This window comes from Bos javanicus, chromosome 9 (genome assembly GCF_032452875.1).
Source record: "Bos javanicus breed banteng chromosome 9, ARS-OSU_banteng_1.0, whole genome shotgun sequence".
NCBI classification, from domain to species: Eukaryota; Metazoa; Chordata; class Mammalia; order Artiodactyla; family Bovidae; genus Bos; species Bos javanicus.
Genome location: NC_083876.1, coordinates 96,755,009 through 96,782,932, shown reverse-complemented (window position 1 = coordinate 96,782,932; position 27,924 = coordinate 96,755,009). Strand labels below are relative to the sequence as shown.

The following is a 27,924-nucleotide window of genomic DNA, read 5'->3' as shown; positions in this document are numbered from 1 at the left end:
CGCTGTCTGTCCTTCCATCCGTCTCCCAGTGCTCAGTTGCTTCAGTCGTGTCTGACTCTTTGCGGCCCCATGGACTACAGCCTGCCAGGCTCCTCTGTCCATGGGATTCTCCAGGCAAGAACACTGGAGTGGGTTGTCATGCCCTCTTCCAGGGGATCCTCCAGACTCAGGGATCGAACCCGCAATTCCTGCACTGGCAGGCGAGCTCTCTACCACGAGCATCACTTGGGAAGCCCTGGCAACCTCTGATCCTCTCTGACTTGCCTGTTCTGCCTCTTCCGGAACGCCAGAAGGTTGAGAATCATACAGGATGTGGGGTTTTCAGACTGGGTTCGTTCACTCAGCAATGAATACGCGTTTTCAGGTTTCTCCCTGTCGTTTCATGGCCAATTTCTTTTTGTCACTGCGTAATATTCCGTTGCGTGGATTATCACAGTTTATCCATTTATTCAATTATGAATAAAACAGATACAGGCATTCACATGCAGTCTTTGTGTGGACAGAAGGTTTCAACTGCTGCTGCTTCTCGTATCTGCTTACTTTTCTGTTTTATTTGGAGTTTTGTGCTTTTTCTTTCCTTGGAGGAGTCCTCTGAGTCATGCATCTGATAAACATTTGGTTCCTAGTCTGGCGCCTGTTGTAACTTACCATATCTTTCGACAGGTCATGTTCTCTATTTTGCAGGAAAGATGTTCCCAGTATTCATAATGGGAGTGAAGCCACATGACTGCTCTGTTAATGCAAAGTGCCCCCCTCAAGGCTTTCCACCAGGCATGGGCTCTGCTCACCTTGCCAGTCACCATCTCTATGACAACACACCCCAGGCTCCAGATGTCAGCTGCACGCCCGTGGCCTTCTCCTTTGGCGCGAGTGATGACTTCCGGAGCCATGTACGCTTAAAAGCCACAAATACGAGAGGAATGGGTTACAAATACAGCATCATGAATTAACAGAGCCAAACAAAACATTAATATTATCTAATATTTCACAGAGAAGAAACAACTAGTTTGTTCAGGGGAAACTTTCTCTCAATTACATAATAAAAAATATTAAGACTTCAAAATAAATATCTCAAAATAATTTCTTGAATGGACATTTTAGGAGCCAAATTAATCTCCTAAAAGAGATTTTGAATGTGCAAATATTCAGATAAATTCTATTTGTGACAAAAAATATGAAATTTAACCTGCAAAAGAGAATGTGAAGTTTTATGACATGTTTCTAAATGATCAAAACAAATAATCACCATTTAAACATAATGCTGTTTTGACTAGGATAGTTTTAATAAACCCAGTGTGAAACACAAGGCTTTTCTGGGAAGGAAATGAGGCCTTTCTTCCCTGCCGTAAGTTTAAGGGAGATATGTGACTTCCCAGTCTGATGAGCACTTTCAGGCGTGGCTCCTCCCGCCTGGTGAGAAGCCCTGACCGCTCCCCATGTCCGCCAACCAGAAGGAGGCCGTGGGGGGGAAGGGTCCCAGCACGCTGGAGGGAGCCCAGGGCAGAGCCGAACCTCGCTGGACCCACCTGCTGTCCCCAGCGTGCTGTTCACTTCACCAGGCATGGTCTGCGCATTGTTCTTAAGCTTTACTGAGCATCCGAAATCCCCCAGCTTGATTAGTCCAGACGAGGTCAGGAAGATGTTGGCACCTAGGGAGAAATGAGCAGTGGTAAGCCTCTGAAACACAAGGCAGGCGCTTTGAAGCTTAGGTGGTGACCTGAACCATCAGGAACTTGATTCGCAACATTATAAAGATTGGTGAAAGTTTACTCGCAAAGCGTTATCATTAGAAAGATTTTAAGCCTCATTCACAAATGGTAATACAAAGTAAAGAAATTTTAATAATAGTGCAGACAGCTTTGACAAATTCTGAACTGAAACACATGCATAAATTCCAACATTAAAAACGCAGGGAGAGGGACTTCCCTAGTGGCACAGTGGATTAGAATCCACCTGCCGATGCAGGGGACATGGGTAGGATCCCTGGTCTGGGAAGGTTCCACCTGCCATAGGGCAGCTGAGCACAACTGCCGGGTCCGAGCGCTGCCACTGCTGAAGCCCATGCCCCCGGAGCCTGCGCTCTGCAAAGAGAAGCCACATCCACGAGGCACCCGCGCACCGCAAGGATGGGCAGCCCCTGCTCACCACCGCCAGAGAAAGTCCTCGAGCAGCTAGCCAAAAATAAAGTAAGTAATTTTTTAAAAACTCAGACACTTAAAAGAGAAATTACCTATAAATCACAAATTCCTGTGGCAGCAGTTCTGAAGGTGAAAGCTGGTATACACTCAGCAGTGGCCGTAGCAGGAAGCAAGTGTAATCGAGACCACACACACACACACACACACACACACACACACTCACACACACGGTCTCACACACATGTGCGTACTCACACACACACGCACTCACACACACACACACATGCTCTCACACTCACACTCACGTTCTCACACACTCTCACATACACATGCTCACACACACACACTCACGTTCTCACACACACTCTCACACACACGTGCACACTCACACACGCTCACACAAATACGCACTCACACACTCACATTCTCTCACACACACACACATACACACTCACACACACACTCACACACTCTCTCTCACACACACATTCTCTCTCTCTCTGCTAGTCTGCAGAGATGCATCCGAAGCCACCATCAGACTGAGTCCAGGCTGATGGAAAGAATGTTCTGTGCGTGTCTCCTATCTCAGGAGCAGGGCACACACCTGGCTCGTACTCCAGTTGGAACCTGGGGTCACTGCTCATCTCCCGGGGCGGCTCTGCCTCCTGCAGGCTACAAGGCCTGAACCCTTTTGACCGAGCCACACGGCTCAGCCTTCTGTCCAAGGTACCTCCCTCCAAAGGCCATACAGAGCCCTCACGTTAGACAGCCAGCTGCACAATGAGCTGCTGACCCTCCCCGCGCCCAGGGCAGGCGGTTCCCCAGAGCACACTGCACTAATGCATGGTTCTGGAGCTGACTCACAGGCCCTCTCAGCCACACTGAGCTCTAAAGATTATCACACGGATGCACAGGGACGGACTTGATTCAAGGACTCTGAGGGATTCTCTTTATGGCCACAGCCAATGACACTAAGGTACCACTTCCTGAGTGTGGTGTTTGTGTTAGAACAACTGGAAATGGGCTACGCCGTGGCCTCACCCAGAGCCGATGAGGCAAATGCCCAGACAACAAAGCAATGTGGCAGACGGGGTGGGCAGGCAGCGAGACGGGTACGCCGGGCATGCAGGAGCCATTACAGAGCACAGGCAGTTCTTCCACCAGCGAAGCAGGCCCTGGGGTGGCCCAGCCCCACGGAGGCTAATGCCTGGTTACAAGTCCGGCCATCTACAGTGATGTGTAGGTTGTAGGTTGTAGGTTGGCCTCAGGTTAAGGGAGAGAATGAAATCCTTCAGTCTGGGGTCAGTTAGAGACCAACCTAATTTGTCATTCTACTTATCCCCGAGACTCCCAAATACACACATCAGGGGCATGGTGTGGGTCAGATAAACACAAGGGGGGAAGTTCTGGGATAAGCATGGCTGTTCCCCTCACACGAGAAGGGCCAGCACTTCCCTTCAGTTAGTGTGACCAAGCTGACCTCGAGCAGAACTCTACACTGGACGAGGGTGGTGTAAATAAACCCTGAAGTCAAAGTGTTTGTCGCTAGGTCACGCCCCACGGTTTGCAACCCCATGGACCGTAGCCCCCCAGTTCCTCTGTCCACGGGATTCTCCAGGCAAGAATACTGGAGTGGGCTGCCACGCCCTCCTCCAGGGGATCTTCCCAACCCAAGGATCAAACCCAGGTCTCCTGCATTGCAGGCAGATTCTTTGCCATCTGAGCCACCAGGGAAGCCCCAATACACTGTCCTCTCCCCAAACTCAGCTGCAAATTGTAACTTAGACCAGCATTCCTGATTCACCATCACTTTACATGTTCACAACGGTCACATTCAGATTCAGAAGGGAAAGAGAGGATGTTCTGATCACAAGCCAAGCTCCTGGAAGGAGATGTGTGTCCTGTACAGCTTCTCAATGTTGGGTTCTTTACAGAAGAATGTTCAAAGTAAAGCTGTTTCTGGAGAAGTGAGGGCAGCCACCCTGTACTGGGCACGGCTGACGACCTGGCGGGCAGGGGAGCGCGGGATCACCTTTAACATCGCGGTGAACTATGCCGTGCTCGTGCAGGACGTTGATGGCCACGGTAATCTGTTTCGAATACAGCCTGATGACGTGTTCTTGAAGCCCCAGCCGCGACACCTCTTCCAACGTGCCCTCGTCACAGTACTCCATGAAGATGTACATCTCCTCCTGCGGGAGGAACCACACAGGCCCATGTCCACCTGGGCGCTGGGTGCAGAGCCTGGAACGCTCCACTAGCCACGCCCCGAGGACGCTTCCTTCTAAGGGTCAGCTACACTGGTCATCCTCAAGTCTGAATTCGTCTCAAAACGGTCATTTCTAACTCCTCTACAAAGAGCGGTGTCTCTGCCTGCCTCCTCTGTCTGGAATTATACAGCTTGTTGGGATAAGACCATCGCCGAATCACAGGTGATAAATGTCTGTAACCCTCTGAAATTCAGTCTGCTATATAATCTCAGACAGGGACCAACAGGACTGTCCCTATAAATGTATTATTAAGTACTGAAACACATCCTTTTCAGATATGAATTTATCCGTGAAAAACATTAAAAACTGCCAGTATCCAAATTCCCCAGAAGCTCATATTCCACTAAGAAGCTCCAGGTGATCCTCTTTCCCTCCAAGTGTTTATTGCTAAACACACAGGAGAAAGTAAGCTGAAGTCTTCGCTTTCTCTCATTTTACAATGGTTCTTTAAATACAAACAAAAGGGAAAAAAAATTACTGAACACTGTGTTCAACAGTGGCTCGGCAAAAAAAACGGGGGAGGGAAAAAAGCAACCAACAGCCGTGTCAGGGGGGCACTCGAGAAATCTTCTGATCAGCAGGATGGGTTTCAGTGCTTTATAATGTCGGGTTAATGACTACGGTCTACAACTTACATTTCAGGAAGGACTCCTCTAGTTTCAGAGAGAAGGCAGAAATGGTGTAACTCATGGAGATTTCCTGATAATTAGGCAAAGTTACTGTGCTCTGAAATGAGAAGACCTGTGATGTAGGACAGGACTCCATCTGCGCCCTCACTGACCGCTCACACCACACAGTGTGATCAAAGTTGGCTTACTCTATGTAGCTCCACACCAAAATACCGAACCAGATTGGGGTGCTTGATGCCTTCAAAGATTTTCAGCTCGTCTGCAGTTTCCTTGATGGTTTTATGGTCGTTGGGTTGAAATCGAATCTGGAAAAGGAAACCGGCTGGTTACTGTTGGCACGGGCAACAGTGAAATGTGCCCCCCAACTTCCGGGCAGGCTCTCTTCCCCTTGCTGATGAGCTAAGCTCACTTGCTTTAGAGTACATGCTCAAACAGCAGCCAGCAGGATCATTTTCGTAACTGCAGACTGAATTAACCAACCTAAGTGCCCCTTGGCGAGGATGAGGAGACGCTGCAGGGGTTGACGGGCGGAGCTGCACATGCCTGGTGCCCCACGACGGCTCGGGGCACTGGCCTCACCCACCACAGCCCTCAGTGTCTCCCAGGGGTTCTTCCTCGGGTGTTCCTGGCTCCTGCCATTCTACCTCCAGCAGTTAACAGGCTGCTCATTTCTGAACCTTATCACAAATGTCCCCCAAGCCCCCCGACCAAGTGCCCCATGGTCCCAAAGGTGTAAATGCCTAGACTGTGGGAAACATCAGTGTTTCAGACATCTGAAACGGTGCACTGGGGGAGCACTCGGGCCAGCCCTCAGCTAGTGAACCCAAGCCTCGGTCCAAGTGTCCAGCACACAGAGGCTGCAGGGCCGGGCACGCACCTCCTTCATGGCCATCAGCTCGCCGGTGTCAACGTTGATGCAGGTGTACACCTTCCCGTACTGCCCTTCCCCTGTGAACAGGGACAGACGTGCCGCTCTCAGCCACCAAAGCCAGGCCACTCCGACTCATTCAAACGTATAATGCCGTCCTCCCGTCCCGACTCCACGTTCACATGTCCAGAACCGTGCTTACCACAGCCTACTACTGCAAGAGCCAGACTATTTCTGAATGTCCCCTGATAACCCAAGTCTCGGGCAGTCTTTTCACTCTGTCTTACCTGTAAATACCTGTAAACAGAATAGAACTGACCGGCAAATCCCAGAAGGGGCCTGAAGGCGAGTGCTGAGCCCCTGGTGCATACTCTGGAGCCCCTTATGGCCCTGGGGGAGGTCTGGGCTGGGGTAGGAGGCGTGGCCAGGGTGGGCCTGGCTGCCATCCCAATGGGCCTCCCTGCTGTCCGTCCAGGCGTGTGGGATGCCGGTAGGATATTCTACTAAGACACCTTCTGAAACATTAAACTAAGGGGCCATATGGCTACTTAAGACTGACAATGAGAATTCACACCACTTATAAAGGATCTGATTCTGTTCAGTGTCTTCTGTCCTGACAGCTCTACAAAAACTTCCTGAGGCTCACAGAGTCCTATGTTACAACTGTGTTCGTGTCTTTAGACCTAAATGCTCAACAGATATACGCGTTTGAAAGGGGGAAGGTCTGAAACTTAATCAGCTCCTTCTCCACACAATCTATCTCTAGTTATTTAACAGGAAACTGTTTCATCTGGAAATCAATTAATGTTTTTGAAGACATCGTCCCATTGGCATTTGTATTCAGTCCTGCTTCAATAAGGATTGTGTGGGAGTAAGACGTAAAGAATACAGACTAGAACAAAGGAGTAAGATTTATGGAGTTCTCCACTGGCAATTTCTGGAGTTATCAAGCAGAACTATTCCATTTAATGAATCATTTAAACATCTCTTTTACATTGTTCTTAGAACATATCTTACAAGTGAAACCAAAAAATCAGAACCGTGTGCAAACGAGAGGATGTATATTTGCCACGCCTGTCAGAGAAAAAGACCAACCATGGGAGACTTAACCTAAAAAGTGTGACTGTTGTTATTTCTAACAGGGACCATCTTTGTGTCGTGTTCTTGAGTTTCTTTACCGATTTTGTTTCCTCTTTGCCACTTAAAGGTCACCTTCCTCAAGCCAACGTGCATGACGTTGTCGTAAGACTTGGGGGTGTCACAGACTTGACCAATGATGTTTTTCCTCCTCATTTCTCGATACCGCTTTTCTTCAAACAGCCGGACTGACTTCTGAATGGCTTCTATGGGTCCTTGCTTAGAAGCGGTATCTGCAGGGAGAAGCGTAAACTCAGTCATCCCAACAACCATAATCAAGTCGACTTCCAGCAAATAATCATAAAAACAGAGCAGCAGACATTAGCCCTCCAATCAAGCATCATCTATTCAGCTATATAGCACCTGAATTAAAGTCCCCAAAAGCTAACATCTTCAGAGCATACCATCCACTATAGGGAAGTGCGCACACAGACAGAAGTGACTCAGACAGAACCAGTGGCGTCCTCTCCCAAGGCTGCTGAGACTCTGCAGTAACCACCTGTCTGCCTCTAGTCTCTCCCCTCCACTTGCTCTTATTGCTCAGAATTTTCTTCTTGTTTAGCCACTCAGTCATGTCTGACTTTCCCACCCCATGGACTGTAGCCCACCAGGTTCCTCTGTTTGTGGGATTTCCCAGGTGGGAATACTGGAATGGGTTGTAACTTCCTTCTCCAGGGAATCTTCCCCACTAAGGGATCGAACTCACATGTCCTTCGTCTCCTGCATAGTGGGCAGATTCTTTACCACCAAACCACAAGGGAGTCCCCCAGAATTCTCTTACTCAAACGTAAAATCTGATCACATTGTTTACCCACATAATTTATTTCATGGTTTATCCCAAGTTGCTGATCAACAGTCCAAGGCCATCACGCAGGGTCTTTCCAGGCTTGCTTCTCCTGGCCACTGCCCCTGGCCCCACTGCAGTCTCCGGACCAGCCTGACTGAAGAGCCTCCATGGAGCACACCACACGGCACCTCACTCCTCGCCCATGCTCATACCTCCCTGTCTTCCAGCTGTCAGAGCTCTACTCCCCTCCAGGAAGCTGTCTCTGCTATCTGCTGGGAAGGGAGTAAAGCTTTCCTTTCTCTAGAGTCAGAATGGCTGGAACAAAACCCGGGCTTCACCTTTCTCTAAGTGTTTGAAAATCGACAAGCGAATTACCTTCTTTAGCCATCAAATCCCAAAACAAAAATACCTCATTCAGAGATACTACGAGAACTTAATGAAATCACACACATAAAGCATTTAGCCCAGTGCCTGGAACATGAAAATACTGGGTAAATTTCAGCTTCTGTTATTATCTTTCCTTATTTTTCCATCTAGCCATCTCTATTTCTCCAACTTACTTTACCATGATTTATAGAAAGAAGTATCTTTTACATAGAAACCTAAAACAACTGTTTCATGAAACACTATTACTCTTTCTACACATGACTGGGTCTCCATTCAATGTGTGTGTGTGTGCTGATTTTACAACAACCCACTAACAGGTCACAATCCATAATGTGAAAAGCTCTCGGCCTCTGCGGTTCTCACATGCAGTACCCTAAGGAGGCATCTAAGAGCCTGAATGTTCTATCGAAGCGATCACTGAGGACTGGGGCGACCGAAAGATTACTCTGAGAAGAGAAATTCCCAGAGATTTATAAAGTTCCAACTACAATCATTTCCTACAAACAGGGATCCCTGTTTCCCTTACCTCACTACATGACACATCGAGTCTACTTGGCAGTGACCGAGGTTTCGTGGCTGTCGGGCCGTGGGCTCCACTGTTAAATGCTTCTGGGAAATAGTCTTTTCTTTTACAGTAAACATTTCTCAAGATTTCCTAGTCTTTTAAGATGTCTGTGCAAACTGTAACTCTTCCAAGAGTTCCCGAGTTTATTTGACCACAAAGTATTTGTTTTGAAAATTATCACAAAGACCTGGTATCCATGGGAACCACTGATGACGTGAGAGGCCCTGGGGAGACCCCGTTCCCTGCCACTGGGCTCGAGCTGACGAACGCCTCCTGACCCCCAAACCCTACAGGCGCCTCACCTGCCTGGCCTGGCGAATGCGGCTTCACGGCTGCTCCTGCCTCCTGAATGCCCCATGGCCAGTGTGAATACACTGCCCGCGACGGCGCTCAGGCCCGCTCCCCAGCTCCCCCGCGACCCAGGCCTGCCCCGCCGTCCTCCTCACCCCCTGCCCCCCACTCCCTGAACACAGGAGACTTGCACGCTGCAGAGGCTCAGGGGCCGCCCGTGGTCTGCACGCAGGCCCTGGACCACAGAGCCCACCGCTGAAGACTGGCTGTGCAGAGACCTCCCGCACCCTTTCAGGTCCGCCTCCACTTACACCCGTGCTCGCCAGGCTGAGCCGGGCCCGCTGGTCTGCTCTTTAGTCACCGGGCCTCCAGATATGTTTCTCCTTCTGTACTTTCCCTCCTGGCTGGACACAGACCTCCTTCTCCTTCAGGGGCCAGCCCAAGCCTCGACCTTCCCTGAAGCCCCACGTGACCGCTCCGGGCCTGGTGATGACCCTCCTGCTCAGTCACACATGTTCCAGAAGGCACTCTGGGGGCAAGCACGGGCGACCTTGGCCAAATGTCTGGCCTCTCAGAAACTTGGATCATTTAGGAAAAGAGACCAGGATCCATTCTGCCTAGGTATGGCTCAAGACTGTTGTGATGAAGAATACGCGAAAGCATTTTGTGCTAGACCAGGGCCCTTTCTGCTATTTATTCTTCTGGTTCATACGGACCGATCACCTGCTGTGTATGACAAATGCTTTCTCTCAGCTTCTTAACATAATAAATAAGTGGTTATTCATTTCACAAGTATTTATTATATTCCTACCACGTACAAAGGGCTTCCCAGGTGGCACTAGTAGTAAAGAACCCATCTGCCAACGCTGGAGACGTAAGAAATGCGGGTTCGATCCCTGGATCAGGAAGATCCCCTGGAGGAGGGCATGGCAGCCCACTCCAGTATTCTTGCCTGGAGAATCCCACAGACAGAGGAGCCTGGTGGGCTACAGTCCATAAGGTAGCAAAGAGTTGGACATGACTAAAGCGACTTAACACACACACCACGTACAAAGGATTATGTGAAGGGCCCACCCACGTGACACATAAAATGAACATCAACCTGTTTAAAGAATACAAAACTGAGAAACACACATTCCTGCTCCAGAGGAACTTATAATGATAAGAAACAGGAATTGCACACACACAGCACAGACAGGAAGTGATGCCAGAGGCACAAAGGGGACCATGAAACGTTAATGCAGAAGGTCACGTAAGTCATAAGCTGGAGCGTGTTTTAGCTGAAACTGTTTGCTTTATGCTTAAGCATTCACCATTCTTCCTCTTACCCTTGGTCTGACTGATCAGCGTCCGAAGTTCCCAACTTCTTCGAGTTGACCCACTTGAATCACCTTTTGGATATGCTGGTTCTGCAGAAAGTGTTTTTTCATACAAACTAATAAGATTTATAAAACAAACAGGCATATTTGATTCAGAGCCAGAATGAAATGCAGGTGACAGTGATGATTAGTGAACCACCAGCCTGTCGTGCCCGGTGATTGATCTGTTTGCTGTGAGTGTGAAAAGCTGTCTCTACAATCATTCAGAGCAAATGGCACCAAACTAAGGAGCTGTTCATGGGTTACAAGACTTTAACTACATTAAGCTTCCACAAGTAACAGACAACAGAGTACTGAGCAGAAACTGGATTTTGTGGGGGGGGGTTGGGTGGGAGGGGTCCCCCCTTCCCAAGGTCCTACGCAAGAGCACAGTAGGGCCACAGGAGCAACGGTGTGGTTTCTGGGCAAAGACCCCTAGCTCTGCATCCTAATAACACCTGTCACCCACAAGCACAGTGCCACTTTACATTTTCAAAGTGAGTTAAGAGCGCTCAACAGTTAAAATATCAGCAACAATAATTCTCAAAAATTATTTAGCAACAGAGGGAGAAAACGCACATGTAGAAAAACACCTATATTAAAAGGCCAGCGTGCCCAGCACTGAACCTCTCCCAGGGCTCTGTCACTCCGTGTTCTCAGCGGGAGCCAGTGGTCCGGGACGAGCGGTGAGGCCGGCGGGGGAAGCAGGGGACAACTCTCACTCACCCTCGCGCTCCTCGGTGGGGCTGGAGTGGCGGCTCAGTGACCTGAACTGCAATTCAGCTGCGATGGAAGCCAGGCGGTCATTTTCAGGGACGCTGGAACCCCTGTTTTAACATTTCAAAAATTAAGCTATCAATTTGATAGAACTTGAGAAATCTGTCAGAGTCTTCTAGAGCAGCGATTCTCAACTGGGGGTGACTCTGCCCCCAAGAACATCGGGCATCCGTGGGTAAAGGACTACAGGAAGGACAGCCCCCAAACCAAGACCAATCCACCCAGAGCGACAGTGCCCCCACCGAGACCCCTGTCTCTGGGGCTTGGAAGGAGAACACAGGAGAACTGCCTGCACAATACATGGCTTCATGTTAAAGACAGCAACAAAAATAAAAACAAAACAGTAGTTACTGAAGTATTGCTGACGTGTGTGGAAAGCTCTCTAATTTAGGCCCAGGATGGATTAAAATTAGGAGCCAAATCTGGCTGATATTTAAGATGATCATCACATTATATTCAAGTACTTAATTCTATTTAAAGTGCTAAAATCATTACATGATTCACAAGAGCTCAAGTCTCTTCAGGAGCAAGTGGAAGGGAATGCCTAACCATTTCTTAAGCAGTAGCCAAGCAAAAGGGCAGAAGAGCAGGAAGCTTAACATGTAAAGGGCAAAGCTAAGTTGCAGCTTTTCCGGAAGTGTTCAGCAATCCAGAATGAGTCCACAAAAGGGTAAATCAAGTCCAGAATTAAATAAGGGCGAGCGTTAAATTATAATTCAAATCATCAAAAATAAATACGGTGTTAGTTTATTAACTAGTTTAGTGCATATTTTTTTAAACGAATGATATAATGAAGTATGGTAGCTTTTATGCTCTTTTTTATTACAGACTGAGTAGGTTTAAAGCAACATGGTCTACTGGACAGACATTCACAAATTATGAAGTGTGCAAGGCTTTTTTTTTATCTCCCTACACTCTCAAATCTAGTGCAGTCCGTGTTAAGTCTGGAGTGAGGAGGACATCTCCTGCAATGTAGTTCATCAAGAAGTCTTAGTATCGTTTCATGGAAAAAAATCACCGATGCTGAAGTGAAGAAAAAACACCCTCCTCCTAAGCTGTGCCAATCCTGGGACCACGGAGAAGCCACCAACATCCCTATCTTCCTGCTTTCCCAGAGAGGAGGTTAGCCAACTCCACATCCTCAGATTTCTCCCAGGGCAACAGGCAAGAAAACACACTTCAACCAAATGGTGTATGAGTGAACGCCTAACGGCTTGCTGCAGGGGGAGCAGGAGTCTGCAGACTTCAACAGTTTTTGTGGTCTAACAACTGACTTGCACAATTCCTGAAAAATAAACAACCGGGTCTCGCAAATCAGTTAAGAGATACTCCAGCAAGCAGAACACTGGAAGATTATTTTCTTGACAATGCTAAGATCACGGAAGCCCATTTCCTAAGTCAAACCGTATCGAATCAAAGTGTTGATCGGATGCCGTGGGGCAAAGTAAAAATTTCCCTGTGGCTGACATCTCTCTAAGGCAGGCTGCTGAGGTCAGGGAGCCCGGGAACCACCCTGCTTCCCCAAGCCCATCCCGGCCCCGGGTAGTGCGGAGAGCCCGTCTGGAGGCACCATGCGGCCCCTGCATGGAAGCCTGGGAGGCTGCGGCAGAGGTTCAGGTTGGAGGGCTGCAGGGGGCTGGCCCCGCGGCCCCCGACCTCCCGTCACACACACTGCCAGAAGTACAGACCACTTGACTCCTCGGTGAGGAAAGGCCTTCAGGATGGCGCATTGACGGTAGTAAAACGTCTACATCTCAAGGACTGTCTTAAAGGATAAACGAAGAACACTTCTGAAATGCTGCTCAAAACATGCTTGAGAAACCACCAGGGCCGGGCCTGAGACTAAGGGTGGGCACAGGCCGCCTGCACAACAATCTGCTTCGGGGTACGCACCCCTGACTGACAAAAGCCAGAACCCAGAGTTCATGAAACCTTCAGTTCTGGAGACATCAGTGGGAAGCACAGTGCTGGCTGAGTGTTCTCAACTATGACTGTGTTTCAGGGCTCATCGCTTCCCTAACTGAACCAACAAAAAAGACAGCTGCAACCCCCTACACGGCCATGAAGCACACGTGGAAACGTCTGCTGTGAAATGTTCTAAACATGAAAAAGAGAGGGTCAATGGGAATTTGTTCAATGTTAATTGTTAACTTTTTTTTTAGTTGACTGCTTAAGCTGTAACATACTTGGGCTTTTTTTTTTTTAGGTTATAGACAAACATTTATTACTAAAAATTAGGGAATATTAATTATTTTAATGCATGAGAAAATGGGAAATATCTGTAGACATTTTAGACTGCTATAAACTAAGTCTAAAAATATCTTCGTCTTCATGTTGATGTATGGCAGAAACCAACACAATATTGTAAAACAATTATCCTTCAATTAAAAATACCTTAGTCTGTTTTAAATTCTAAAACCACGTGTCACCTTTCTGCCAACACGCTAATGTTTCTCCTTGGGAGCAGGATAAAGAGCACCGAGATCTTTCCCAGTGTCATCGTTTTTGTTCAGTTTTGTCTGACTGTCAGCATCCGTACGGGAACATGAGAAGACTGACCGTCCGTTCTGTCACCAGGCACAAGGGTTGATTAAGAGCCACCAAATGTCCTCTCTCCTTTAAGCATCTGAGACCTTGATGAGATCCCCTACACGCCGACCCCCCTGCCCCACCACCAAATAACTCGGCAAAAATGGGAAAAGCTGCCATGGCCTCAGTACTGACACACAGGCAAGAGGCTCACGTTTGTCTGGAGCTTGCCAAGCGTCTGACAGCTCTCTCTAGTAATGATCTAGTCTCCATACGAGATGCAAAACAAACCTCATGAAGTGGTTTTCCACACCACTATAAACTACTTCTAATCCACGACTGGAAATCAGGAAACTGGATTTGAAAAGTGATTTAAAAAAAAAGATTAAAAAAACAAACACAAATCACCACCACCACTTCTATCTATAACCTAGACAGAAGTCACCTTTGAGTGACCCGAGAAACTCCTCAGGAAGGCACTGCATCTGCCAGAACTCTCCTACCACTGGACCAGGCTCTTTTCACTGATACTCCCTGCACGGTTATTATCGGCAGAAACTCGAGTCATTTGGGTTAATGTTTGTGCCAAAGAAATATAAAACTTGGGCAGATAATCTACTTGTGCTGGAGCTTTGGGGCCACGACATCCCAAGGAGGGCCCCTAAGCATCGCCCGACCGCACGAAAGCAGCCCCATGAACCCTGGACACATCCCAGAGCCGAGGTCACTGTAGGAGTGCGGGGGTTGGGGGGTGGGGGGCGCGGAAGCCACCCAGTCTCATGGGCACCGCACCGGGGCAAGGGGTGGGGCAGACTACCTGGTCTCATGGGCACCGCTGATGGGCTTGGGCGGTGCTGGGTCGCTGCCCGAGGGGCCAGGACGAGCGGCGGCAGGCGCGGGCGCGGGGCTGCCGAGGCTCCGCACATCCGCGGGCACGCTCCGGGCGCTGGGAGGAGAAGAAAAGCTTCAGGAACACAGGCGAGGAAGGGGATGGGCTCTCACGTGGTTTCAGGAAAAGATAACACAGGGTGAGGAAGCAAAAAATCAGGTTCAGACAGAAATGCAAATTGCTCTTTGAGATTCAGGTCAGGTAGCTCAGTGGTAAGGAATCGGCCTGCCAATGCAGGGAACGCAGGTTCCATCCCTGGGTCAGGAAGGCATGCACCCCACTCCAGCCTTCTTGCCTGGAGAATCCCACGGACAGAAGAGCCTGCTGGGCTACAGTCCCTGGGGTCGCAAAGAGTCGCACACGACTGAGGCAACTGGGCATGCACGCGCATGAAAAAAAGTAACCGATTTCAAGCTAGCTATTTTTAGCAATAATTGTCCTTTCCTAGCCGAGCACTGTGAAAAGTAAAACTAACTTAAAAGCTGCTTGACCCTCAGGGGAGAGCAAGGCTCACCACTCCCACACGCAGAAAGGCCACCACGTTGGAGGGAAGTGTTCTGAATGCACGAGAGTTTCCAACTCACTCAAAGTTTAAGTTGCTTCATAGTTACACACACACATAGAAGTCAAGACTGGAAGGGTCGCTCTAGTTTTTATCTCCAGCTTTTAAAATGACATTTAGTTCTGCTTTTCAAATGTTTACCACGCTATGCACACTCAAATTTGTTTTCCTAAAGTTATTTTTCAAAGAAAGGAGAAGAAAGAATTATTCCAAAGCTGGAAAGCATTTAGTAGCCGGCAGTTAAAAATAAGCTGAGAAACAAAGTTATCTTGAAAGGTATAAGTGTGCTTTAAATTTGCAAGTCTTATTCTTTTGTAACTAAGGCAGAGTGGTGTGTCTTCAAGATGAGGAAAATAAGAGCTTTTAAAAATGTATAAACAACACAGAAAACAGTATCTGGTATCAGAGCAAGCATCAGCAGCTCTCGGATCGGCATGCACATCAGAGAAGAATCTGTAAAGCAAACAACCACACAGGCACCAAATACCTGAATCCCTCTGGAGTTGGGATAATCAGGTGAGGGTTAGGAGGGTCGCTATGGCATCGAGGTACCTTCACAGGACGGGGGCTATTCCGATGAATGGCTGTCAGAGAAAAGAGTGACAAAAACAACTTGTTAAAGGAACCAGCAGAAAACTGTCAGAGCAGGCAATTCAGTGGAGACAGGAGGCGGCTTACTTTTGCTGGTGACCAAAATAGAACCATTTAAGTAAGTAGGAAAATCATATTACACATACAAATGCTGGGAAATGTCACTCTTTGGAAGCTAATAAAGTTATATTACACATTCAAACTTTTCTCCACCAAAACCATTTTTTAAATCCTGGAGTGAAATATATGTAATATATGACATGCGACCCATTGAGGAGACAGATGAAAATGTGGTTTATGCAGCATTTCTTTACTAAAGAGGAGTCAAGTCGTCCCCACTTTTAAAGAGAGTCTGGTCGGGTGACTCTTCAATCGGCTCTGAGCTGAGGGCAGGTCACTGTCATTTTCCTGAATACAGGGAGTTTAATTCCTTTAAATCAAACCAGGAGGATGGGCACTGGTTTAAACTGACTATTCTTTTCTTCTTTTAAATATTCTGGTAGAGGGTAAATGGGGATAAAATTTTAAACACAATTTAAAACACACCTTACCTAGTAACTACAAAAATGCTGACAATTCTTATTTTCCCAATAACTAAATGTAACTAGGCATGAATATGATATATTTTGTCTGCTTGTCCCTAACAGGCTTTCTTCTGACTTTTAACTTTGTTTTAACCTTCCTTAGTTTTTAAGTGTAAGTGTGTACGCTGCTCAGTCGTGCCCAACTCTTTGCGACCCCATGGACTGCAGCCCACCAGGCTCCCCTGTCCATGAGATTTTCCAGGCAAGGAGACTGGAATGGGTCGCCATTTCCTTCTCCGTTAGTTTTTAAAAACACCATATTTTCTCTTCATATGCTAACGATTTTAGTCTACATATGTTTTATTCCAGTAGTCATGTACAGATGTGCGAGCTGGATCATAAAGAAGGCTGAGTGCTGAAATATTGATGCTTTTGAACTGTAGTACTAGAGAAGACTATCGAGAGTCCCTTGGATAGCAAGGAGATCAAACTTGTCAATTCTAGAGGAAATCAATCCTAAATATTCACTGGAAAGACTGCTGCTGAGCTCCAATACTGTGGCCACCTGATGTGAAGAGCCGATTCACTGGAAAAGACTTTGATGCTGGGACAGATTGAGGGCTGGAAGAGAAGACGAGAGGAGACAGGGGATGAGATGGCTGGATGGCATCACCGACTCAATGGACATGAGTTTGAGCAAACCCTGGGAGACAGTGAAGGACAGAGAAGCCTGGAGCGCTGCAGTCCAAAGAGCAGGACACGACTTAGTGATGGAACAACAATGTTTTATTCTAAATATGTTTCACCCTAAGTGACGTGACTTCCTTTTTCATGGTTTCTGTTTACTTTTAATAACATTACACAGGAAAGAGAAGTACCCAAACTGGAGACATCTAAAGGGAAAATGTGGAAAACAAAAATCAAGGAAATGTTCAGAAGCAATTTGTATCTATGGCTCATTATCTCAACTATTATAACCCTAGATGGAAGAAACTCCAGGCAAATTCAAAGACAAAAAGAAAAAAAAAAACAGATCTGGTAAGAATGGTGATGTCTTTAATTAAGCAGACATACTGAGAACCACTGAGTCAAAAATTACTACAAAAATTTCCCATGAAGGTATAAAAGAGACATCATTAAAACACAGACAAGTTTAACATTCCCCCTGCATGAAACAAAACATTTCTTTTAAGAGTATGTGTATCTCACTGCTATAAAGCTGCTATTTCATTGAAAAGAAAATTCAAATGGCCAATAAACACAAAAGAGATGCTCAGATTTCACAAGTGGTGAACATTTATGATAGAGATGCTCTTCACGGCAAAACTAACAAAACATGTAAGGAAATGATGGAAAGACTTGCAGTAGTCTTTCCCTGATGGATACAAGGCCACTGAAGAGAGTGAGCTGGACCTACACGTGCTGACATGCAGGGATTTCTACAACTCTCAGAGATTAATATCCAAAGTGATCCAATTTTTATACAGTAAACGAGAAGGGGAAGAAAGCAACAGTGTATATGCTCGTGTGATTACATGAGCGATAAAGAAAGGTGCGGTAGAATCCATCTGTGTACTTAAATGAGTGCAGAGAGAAAAACAGAAGGTTCTACACCAGATTGCTATCATCTGGTTGCGATGACAGAGCATCCGGCCATTCTTAGGGTGACAGAGTCGAGGGGGAGGAGAAAGCAAGGGACGACGGCAGTGATGCACTCTCACACTCATTCATTTCTCATAAGGACAGAGCACATGACCAAAGTGTAAGAGTCCTGCCACGTGCAGAACAGTAGAGTTCACAGAATGCCGTCACCTCACCGAACCCTCCTCAGCAACCGATTTTAAGCACTAGAAGAGGAGGCTCAAAGATGTTCAATAAGCAGCCCCAGGTCACTCGACTCCCGTGACCCCTGGGGCAATCTGGCTCTCAGGCCAGTGAGGGGCAGGGAGGACAAAGAACACCTTGTGTCCACAGACAGAGCCACGAACCGACTGTCCCACCAGCGGCGCGGGGAGCAGCGTGGCAGTGACTCACACCGACAGCCCCTGCTCCACAGGGAGGGGCTTTCCTCTCTTGTAACGTTCTTCTACATGTTCATTTTCTACGTGCTTTTTTTGCACTGCAGTTTTCTTCTTCTATAAATAAAATGATTCCTCATGCAATAAAATATTTTGAAGAAGTAATTTTTACTTCAATAAATCTGATAAAAATATTTTAGAGAGGTAATTTTTACTTTTGAGCAAACTCTGAGAGATAGTGAAGGACAGGGAAGTCTGGCATGCTGCAGACCACAGGGTCACAAAGAGTTGGACACGTCTGAGTGATTGAACAACAACAATTTTTACTGAATTACTGATCATGTATTCTTATGGAAATGTTTTAGGAAATCAGAAACTCAAAGTATTTATGATAATATGCTTAATGAAAATTTTGATGATAATATGGAATGTTTTATATAAAATGTTCAAATGGTTTTACAAATGATAATTCATTTCATAGAAATGAGAAAAAGCTGTACAAATTGGGTGAATTTTAAAGATACAGAAATCAAGCATTAAAACCTAGTCTACTAACTTTTAGTAGCTAGCAAGCACCCTTTAAGATAATGCTTTTGCTTAATAAATTTACCATTTATGAATTATTTTACTTTGTGTAATCGAAATTGTTAAAAATGTCTAAGTTTTCTTTTCTGGTTATTACACATAAACATAGCTTTGCTTTTGTTTACTATCTCAAGAATGGGGTAAGATAGCTTTTTACTGATATTCTGCTTTAAAGTTTTAACATACACTGCAAGACTATATATTAACTATAACTGAAAACTGTAATTTGAGTATATTATTGCATGACAATTTTTTTTCTTTTTTAAAATAAAACAAAACAGGAGTGGGATAGGGGGTGGGGCAGCAATTAGGAATCTTCTAGTTGGGAAGATGGGTGAAGAATGTGGGCATCTGGGAAAGCTGTTAAGAAAATAAACTCATCCTCCTTCCAAAGGTGAGGAAGCAGGGGCAGAACAATCACACTCACCACCTGCGGCAAGAAATGCCTTGCTTCTTAACAGGAAGTGTTTCTCCAAGTCTCTCCTCCCCAGAGGAAAGAGTTTAAGGGGGAGAACGGAATGAATGGTGATGTAAAAAAAAAAAAAAACAATTATTTAATACTGCAGCAAGCACGGACCACCTTGGGTTCACATTTTAATTTTCTTGTTAAATTCAGAAAAGCTACTGTGGAGTTCTATATGTATAACCTCATTCCTGTAACTTTCATCGTCATTTTCCTGAATGTTCTTAGTCTCCAAAGCATTTTAAATGTCTGCCGTATCGGGACAATGTGCTCGTCCCAGGAGAGGCGCTTTTCCTGCTTTCTTACCAAAGTACAAACCTGTAATAGGGCTGTGCGGCTTTCCTATCACATGGCCAATGCACTCATTCATCAGGGCTTGCAAACTCTAGAAACCAAAGGAAATGGGGAGGAGAAGAGAACAAAACGTACACTTTCTCAATCATATAAGTACAGGGCACAGATTAAGCATTCGGCATATTTAAAACAAACATGCTTTCCTCAAGTAAACATTTTCAAAATTACTTTAAGAGAAAACAGGTATGAACACAAATTAAACACACACTGAACGTAATTTAAGATAACACAATACACAATTCCATTTTTATAAGTGAAAGCAAACTGGCGTGCAACTCCCCAGTGCAATGACATGCACAAGCAGAGGGCTTCTCCTGTGATCGTTCTATGTGGAGGCTGAAATGAACAAGTCTGAACAACGTCTTCTTGATCCGATAGAATTTATTTGAATACTGGTAATAACATTTAACATTTGGCATGATGCTCTAAAACACCCCACGTGGGACTTTCCTGGCGATCCAGTGGTTAAGAATCTGCACTTCCACTGCAGGGGGCGTGGGTTTGAGCCCTGGTCAGGGAACCAGTGGGCAGCCTGGTGGCTCGGACGGTAAAGAATCTGCCTGCAATGCAGGCAAACTGGGTTCGACCCCTGGGTCAGAAAGATCCCCTGGAGAAGGAAATGGCAACCCACTCCAGTACTCTTGCCTGGAGAATTCCACGGACAGAGCCTGGCGGGTTACAGTCCATGGGCCACAAAGAGTTGGACAAGACGGGGCAACTAACACTTTCACCTTCAGGGAACTAAGATCTCACAGTAATGCATGGAAGTCAAAATAAAAAGAAGACACACACTGAACTGAAACAGCTATTCCTCGCTCTTCATTAAGCTGCTAAAAAGCAGCACTTTATAAAATACAAAACTCACACATATTTTGTAGGTGCCAGGCTGCATAAACAACTGTATACTGACTTGGTCAGCTCAACAGCACTGTTATAAAAAGAGCAGGGAACGTCCTTCTCTGCTATTAGAGTGCAGTAAGGTCTCAGCATTAATATTACGATTAGGTGAAAATATTGAAGAACCACTCTCTATGTTAATAAAAAAAACTACACAATCAGAAACAGAGAACGATCGACTTGCTTTTTAAGGAAAAACGCTTTAGAATATCCCATACCAGGAAGTCGTCTTCTGGCAGAGCAGAGATGAACGAAGGCTCGATGGCTTGCAGGAAGTCAAAACCTTGAGTTGCCCACCTGTCACGCAGAAAAGTTCAACAGTCACAAAACAACCGAGCGAGCGCCACAGCCGTTTTAGTCTACTCAACGCTGAAAAGCAATCCCATTGGAAAATTATTACCTAGGACAAAACACATTCGTCTCTATCTGCCTCGTGTTCAGTACAATTAGAGGGCCTTTTGAGAAAGACAAATGGCTTCTTAGTAAAGGAACTGGCTACTGATTTCTTTTCCATTTAACACTAAATAATGGGTGTAAACTTTATGAGGAAAGAAGGAAAGAAGATTAGCAATTAAAAAGACCTGTCCAGGAAGAATGTGAACTGCTTAAAGATAACTCATTTTGGAACGATTACAAAAGAAAAAGTATTTCAAGAGTTATCGGAGTTTCTTTGTGGATAGGTTCATATAAAAAAAAAAAAAAACTGATTGTCAAAGAGTTCCAAATACTTTCCCGTCATGTGCTCAGAAACCCCCATAAGCATCAGAATGGGGTGTCTCCAGCCCATACAGGGCTCAGGAAGGAGCCATCCTGCGTGGTCATTACCTGGGTCTCGTCCCTCTGCCGCTCTCACACTTAGTCAGGACGTAATTCATCCATTTCCGGGCAAAGCTTATATACTTGTCTCCTATCTTCTGTTTAAACTCGCCAGACATCAAACGAACAACTTCTTTATGATACTGTAAAAAGATTTCATGTATATCAAAATTAAGAAGAAAACAATTACACAAATACTTAACACACTGTATAATGCTGTTTAATTTTTTTTCTAAAAACAAAAAGCAAAAGCCAGTGAACTTTACATATGGTAAAAAGAGTATGAAGAGTTACAGAGAAAATAATGTCTTCAAGTGCAATTTCACAAAGGTCTTACTCATAAGCTTAAATCTAAAAACTGGGTAACTATCTGACAGTTTAAAAGTAACCCAACATTTCTGACATCCAGCAAGGGTGTAAGATGACATTCTGGACTAAGCTGTGATTACAATCATGGGATCATGAGATGTGCCGTGCAAGATTCCCAGTGCTTTCTGTCAGTAAGTCACAAAGCGGTGGCCAAACTGTACCGTGCTTTGCCTCTTATTTGGTACCTACCTCGAACCCGAAATTGTACCCTTGGATCATGGCTTCTCGGTAATACTGCTGCAGTGTAGCAGACTCAGATTCATCAACTTCAGCATCAAATTCTGAAGTGAACATGTGGTCCACTCGGTCAATGGCATCACTTATTCGGTTGCAGAGCTCTAAGGCATCATTCTAAAGAATCCCAAACCATGATTAATCCGAAACGGAACAGATCACACGTGTCTGTCCTATTTTAGAGGAAGATTCCTTTCATCATCACACAGACACTGACCACTGTGATACGGTACAGTCATATTTATTTTGGTTATTCAAAAGTAATGACAGAAGAAGAAAACAAGTTTGGTGTTTTTACTTGTTTTAGGTATTCTTAAGGCCTGATGAAATACAAGAGCAAAACAACCCATTTGAAATACCATGCCTGATTACATGGTGGTCTTTGAATAGATGCTTACAGCCCAACATTTCTGCACATCAACCACAGCTGTGTCTCCCCTTGGTGCTTGCTCAAGTGTTAGCAGGATTTCAGCGCCATAGAGTAAACTACTGATATGTTTCTAAGAGACCTCTACAGTGTTATGAGTCACACTGTCCTTCTCGTCCCCCTCAGGGTGGTTCTCAGCTGGGACCAATTTTGCCACCCCAGGGGACACGGGCGATGCTGGAGATAGTTCTGGCTGTCCAATGTGGGGAGGGGTGGGCAGAGACTTGTGAAACCTACTGGCATCCACTGTGCAGAGGTCTGGGATGCTGCCAGACACCCTACAACACACAGTGTGTGCTGTGCTTAGTCACGCCTCACTCTTTGTGACCCCGTGTACTATAGCCCGCCAGGCTCCTCTGTGCATGGGGGTTTTCCAGGAAAAAATACTGGAGCGGGTGGCCCTGTCCTCCTCCAGAGGATCTTCCCAACCCAGGGATCGAACCCAGGTCTCCCGCACTGCAGGTGGATTCTTTATCATCTGAGCCACAGGACAGTTCCCCAAACAATTATTGACTGGCCCCAAGTGTCAACAGTACGGGGGTTGGAGAGCCCTGCCCTAGCACAAGTTTTGTTGTCTTCCCTAATCAACAGTACAACAGCTCCAAACTCGGTTCCCTTTCCACTCACCCTTCAGTTCAGTTCAGTTCAGTCGCTCAGTCATGTGCTCAGTCGTGTCCGACTTTTGCGACCCCATGAATCGCAGCACGCCAGGCCTCCCTGTCTGTTACCAACTCCCAGAGTTCACCCAGACTCACGTCCATCGAGTCAATGATGCCATCCAGCCATCTCATCCTCTGTCGTCCCCTTCTCCTCCTGCCCCCAATCCCTCCCAGCATCAGAGTCTTTTCCAATGAGTCAACTCTTCGCATGAGGTGGCCAAAGTACTGGAGTTTCAGCTTCAGCATCATTCCCTCCAAAGAAATCCCAGGGCTGATCTCCTTCAGAATGGACTGGTTGGATCTCCTTGCAGTCCAAGGGACTCTCAAGAGTCTTCTCCAACACCACAGTTCAAAAGCATCAATTCTTCGGCGCTCAGCCTTCTTCACAGTCCAACTCTCACATCCATACACGACCACAGGAAAAACCACTCACCCTTAAACACACACATATGTAATGACCCTTTCCCAACTGGGACTCCAGATGTGCTGTGACACAGGATTTCCCAGTGCTGTTTAAGTCTGGATGTTGGTCAAAATTCAATTTGGTGATGTACTCTCTGCTCTTTCTCTTTTCTTTTAATGTTAGCATATTGAAAATAAGCTAGATAACTCTCTAATGAATATCTGTATTATTTATTTGTACATAACGAGCAGCTTATTTTGTTAACAAATCCTTTGAACTTGAGACGAAAAGTGAATGCTTTCGGCAAAACATTAATTGGCGCTGTGAGCAGGGTTGGTGAGACAAATGCTAAGGAAAAAGAGATTAAGCTTGATAAAGTTTTTATTCCCAGTTGGGATGATTCACCTTATTGCTCGTTAACTAGCGAATGGGACGTATTCACTAGATTATGTGAGAATGAACCTTAAATTAAAGCGGGCCAAACTTTTAGAGGGCTTCCCTGGTAGCTCAGCTGGTAAAGAATCCGCCTGCAATGCAGGAGACCTGGGTTCGATTCCTGGGCTGGGAAGATCCACTGGAGAAGGGAAAGTCTGCCCAATCCAGTATTCTGGCCTGGAGAATTCCATGGACTGTATAGCCCATGGGGTCGCAAAGAGTTGGACATGACTGACCAACTTTCACTTTTCAAGCGAGTCCCCTATACTGTATTCCAAAATCTTCGATGACTCTCTGGGGCTTAGAATATGAAATTCAGAATCTCCCAATGGCCTGATTTTTGCCCACCTGATTTTTTACCAGCCGCATCCCCCACTCCTTCCCACTGTATATATCAGGATCCAACCAAACTAGACTGATGCTCTGTGAGTGTTCTCATGACCCTGATCCATGGACACCACGCCCCAATGTTTCTCTCACTGGTACCTTCCCAACCTACACCTTCAGAAATCCTCCCCAGCTGCAGTGCCTCCACGGCAGCAATTCCCAGCTGCTACTGGGAGGACCTAGTCTCCCCTCCTCTGTGCTGCAGTGTGACAGGTCAGATCCTTAAGGCTACACACTTTTCAAGCCCAAGAATAATGAACATCGTATACAATTCTGTACTCTCCAGAATTCATTAACTCAAACCAAGAGAAAAAACAAAAGTCCCCTGCCCTGGTATTAGAATGGGGTGATAATCTATAAAGGGGCCTTTCCTGGTAGCTCAGTAGGTAAAGAATCCGCCTGCAATGCGGGAGACTTGGGTTCAATTCCTGGGTTGGGAAGATCCCCTGGAGAAGGGAACAGCTACCCACTACTATTCTGGCCTGGAGAATTCCATGGACTGTACAGTCCATGGGGTCGCAAAGAGTCAGACATGACTGAACGGCTTTTACTTCACAATGTATAAAGGAGAATGTTTACAGCTAAATAAGGCGAAACAGACTGGCAGAACAAAAACAAACGTTTATCAAACTACTTGTAATTTCAAGAAGCGCTTCTTCAGGAAGCAAAGCTGTGATGTGACAGAAAACTGATGGCTTGTGGGACAGTGATGGATGAAGTACAAAATAAAAAGTGGGGGAAAATGGGAAATAATGGGAAGAAAAGGCAAGGCTCTAGCTTGTCATGAACTCTGAAGGCCTTTCTGCCTGTCCACAAGCCACAACTGGCTTTCTCTATTATCATCAATTTGACTGAATCATCTATTAAGTGAAACAATAAATATTTTTTTTAAATTACACATTTTTGACAGACGGTACCTCTAGTAAATACTGGTAACTGCTAAAGGAGAAATAAACTGGGTTAGGAAGGAGGAGACCAGGTCCAATACTAACCAAACACGTGACCTTAAGAAGTCACATAACTATTCAAATTTTCACCCTTTCCAATTCTACTGTTCCACTGTTCCAAGGAAGATGCAGGAAAAATTTTAACTTAGACATGGGAAAAGTGGGAAGAGGTAGAGAAGGGGGAGGACAATTTAAGAGTTCAAGTCCCTGGAATACTTAGGTTATAACACACCAACTCTTCCCTTGCATTGTACCAAATACAAATAAATTACAGCTAAGATAGAGGTGAGGATGAAATACCTTCAGCTGCTGCAAAGCTTTGGCGATGACGGGCTGACTGGAAGTCTGCTCCTGGCGTAGGGTCATGAGTCCTTCGATGGACTGCTGGAAAGCTTTTCTATGGATTATGAGCTGCGCAGAGTGCATGACAACTAGTAGAAGATTGTCCACCTGGGAAGAAAAGCCAGCACGGGGCTCAAACACAGGCCCAGTCAGCTGTCCGCTCTAGTTCAACCCCCAGGCCCCAAACACCACCAGCCCCGGGGCCCCCCAGCCAGCAAGCACCTGATGAGAAAGTACGTCTTTGGACTAGAGCCGTTCCCCCGGAGCAGTGCAGCGGGCACCGACGGCTACACTCTCCAGCACGACAGGGAGAAATCCCACGGGATGGTGGGCAGGCAGTGTCTGAAGTATGCTAGAACGCCAAGACACCACCCTCCTGGAGCAGACTGAGAGCGTGTGTATGCACTGGAGCAGCGTGTGAAGATGGGAAATGCAGGGGTAAGGATGGGACGGGATGAGGGGCCTTGTATAAAACAGAAACCAAGACTGAACTACTTGTGCTCTTTAAGCGACGGTCACCGCGGTATTCGGAGTAGACCTGTGATGAGACGTGTGAGAGTGAGGACCACTCTGGAAGTACCTAAATGAGCGCCAGACGACAGGGGCGGAAGGCGAGGCTCGCAGCAGGGAAACCAGAAGTGGGGCCCCACGCAGTGCAGGAAAGGGGCGGTCAGCCCCCACCCAGGAGCCCGGCCCCACGCAGAGCAGGAAAGGGGCAGTCAGCCCCCACCCAGGAGCGGCTCCGGGGAGGCAGAAGGAGCCCACTGACTGGAAAGGCTTCGGGCTGGGGGGAGCCGCCTAAGTGGAGGAGGGCAGAGGCTGGACGTTTATGAACGGCCACATCCTGGCTTAAACACCGGAATGGATGGAACACCAGTCACTGAGACAGGTGGACACGTGGCACTGGGGGCAGTCGGCCGGGCTGTACAGGCTGAGCTCAAGGCGCAGGTGTGCACTCACCGCTGCTCCAGAGCTGAGCACAGAGGTGGGAGGAGGCTTCTTACAGTTTGTGTGTGTGTGTTACCTGGAGAAGAACTGCTGTCTGATGCTGGACGGCAAGGTTCCGCTGCTCGACAGTGTGAACAGCTATGTGTATGCTCACATCCCCTCCCTCTGGGACCTCCACGCCCCTATCCCACCCTCTAGGCCATCACGGAGCACCGAGCTGAGCTCCCAGGGCTACACAGCAGCTCCCCACTAGCTGTCTGTCTTGCACACGGAAGCGAATGTATATCAGTGTGATGCTCTCTGAACACAGCGGCCTGAGAGGCTTCTTACAGTTTTAGTTACTGAGGCACACAGACTGTCATAGGATCACTGCCAGGTAGGCAGCTGACAACCTGACTACGCAGAAGAAGGGAGTCAAGCAGCCAGTAAGAAGGTAAAAAGTTTGTCTTGTTTAGAGTGATTAGCCGCTAAATCAACACTTGGAGAGCTGAGATGTCTGCAACGACAAACTAAATGAGGGAGACAATTCCTTCCGGGTCACGGGTGGGTGCCTCTAACTTACGTACGTGGCTGAAGTGAGGAAAGATAAAAACATCTCAAATACTTCAGTACAACTAAAGAATTTCCCAGAATATTTTAGTACAGTAAGGAAACAAAATCATCAAAACATCAAAATCTAAGCAATACATGTTTCTGGGACTTCCCCAGTGGCTCGGGGGTAAAGAATCTGCCTGCAATGCGGGAGACCTGGCTTCAGTCTCTGGGTTGGGAAGATCCCCTGGAGAAGGGAATGGAAACCCACTCCAGTATTCTGGCCTGGAAAATTCCATGGACAGAGGAGCCTGGGGGGCTACAATCCATGGGGTCAAAAAGCGTCTGGGACGTGACTGAGCGACTTAAACAACAACAGTAACAATAACAACACTGCCTCCAGGCAGGGCGGGGAAGGCGCGGCAGCAAGACGGACCTGCATGCTTCTCAGGGTGTCCACCGTCTCCACCGGAGGCACGACCTTGACAGGCTGCGCCTCCCAGGCGGCCCAGCTGGCCTCCGAGTCTGGAGTGCGGTCACCATGCTTGGTCAAAAGTAGATAGTCGTCAATTAGTGCTTCATCTGAATCTTTGGAGCAGTCCTTCCCTGTAGCTGCATTGAGTAACTGCAAAATAATGCTCTTCTCCTCAGCAAGAGCGTCTGGAACAAACACCTGCAAGTTTTCTAAGCCAGGAATCTGTACCTGGAAGAGAAACAATCCAAAATCCTGAATTAAAGAACACCATCTATTATAGAAATGTCACTGTGCATGTTTTGGGTTTTTCATCTGTAGCCTTAAAACAAGTT

The 27,924-nt window shown here is 46.7% G+C and overlaps 1 protein-coding gene across 4 annotated transcripts in view; it reads right to left on the bottom strand.

Moving 5' to 3' along the window:
- The window catches only part of MAP3K4 (mitogen-activated protein kinase kinase kinase 4), a 105,152-nt gene that overhangs the window by 3,388 nt on the left and 73,840 nt on the right, over nt 1-27,924 (bottom strand). Inside the window, exons 10-25 of one of the 4 annotated variants that reach the window (XM_061428486.1) lie at nt 27,554-27,820; nt 25,597-25,746; nt 21,994-22,155; nt 21,445-21,578; nt 20,838-20,916; nt 19,687-19,753; nt 15,675-15,771; nt 14,554-14,682; nt 11,157-11,257; nt 10,401-10,481; nt 7,084-7,275; nt 5,915-5,985; nt 5,226-5,342; nt 4,171-4,330; nt 1,527-1,649; nt 789-895 (exon numbers count right to left, since the gene is read on the bottom strand). In XM_061428486.1, coding sequence (XP_061284470.1) covers nt 789-895; nt 1,527-1,649; nt 4,171-4,330; nt 5,226-5,342; nt 5,915-5,985; nt 7,084-7,275; nt 10,401-10,481; nt 11,157-11,257; nt 14,554-14,682; nt 15,675-15,771; nt 19,687-19,753; nt 20,838-20,916; nt 21,445-21,578; nt 21,994-22,155; nt 25,597-25,746; nt 27,554-27,820 — 2,037 coding nt within the window. Of the gene's footprint in view, nt 1-788; nt 896-1,526; nt 1,650-4,170; nt 4,331-5,043; nt 5,135-5,225; nt 5,343-5,914; nt 5,986-7,083; nt 7,276-10,400; nt 10,482-11,156; nt 11,258-14,553; nt 14,683-15,674; nt 15,772-19,686; nt 19,754-20,837; nt 20,917-21,444; nt 21,579-21,993; nt 22,156-25,596; nt 25,747-27,553; nt 27,821-27,924 lie in introns of those variants that run through there. The other 3 variants (XM_061428484.1, XM_061428485.1, XM_061428487.1) reach the window with 3 other exon arrangements.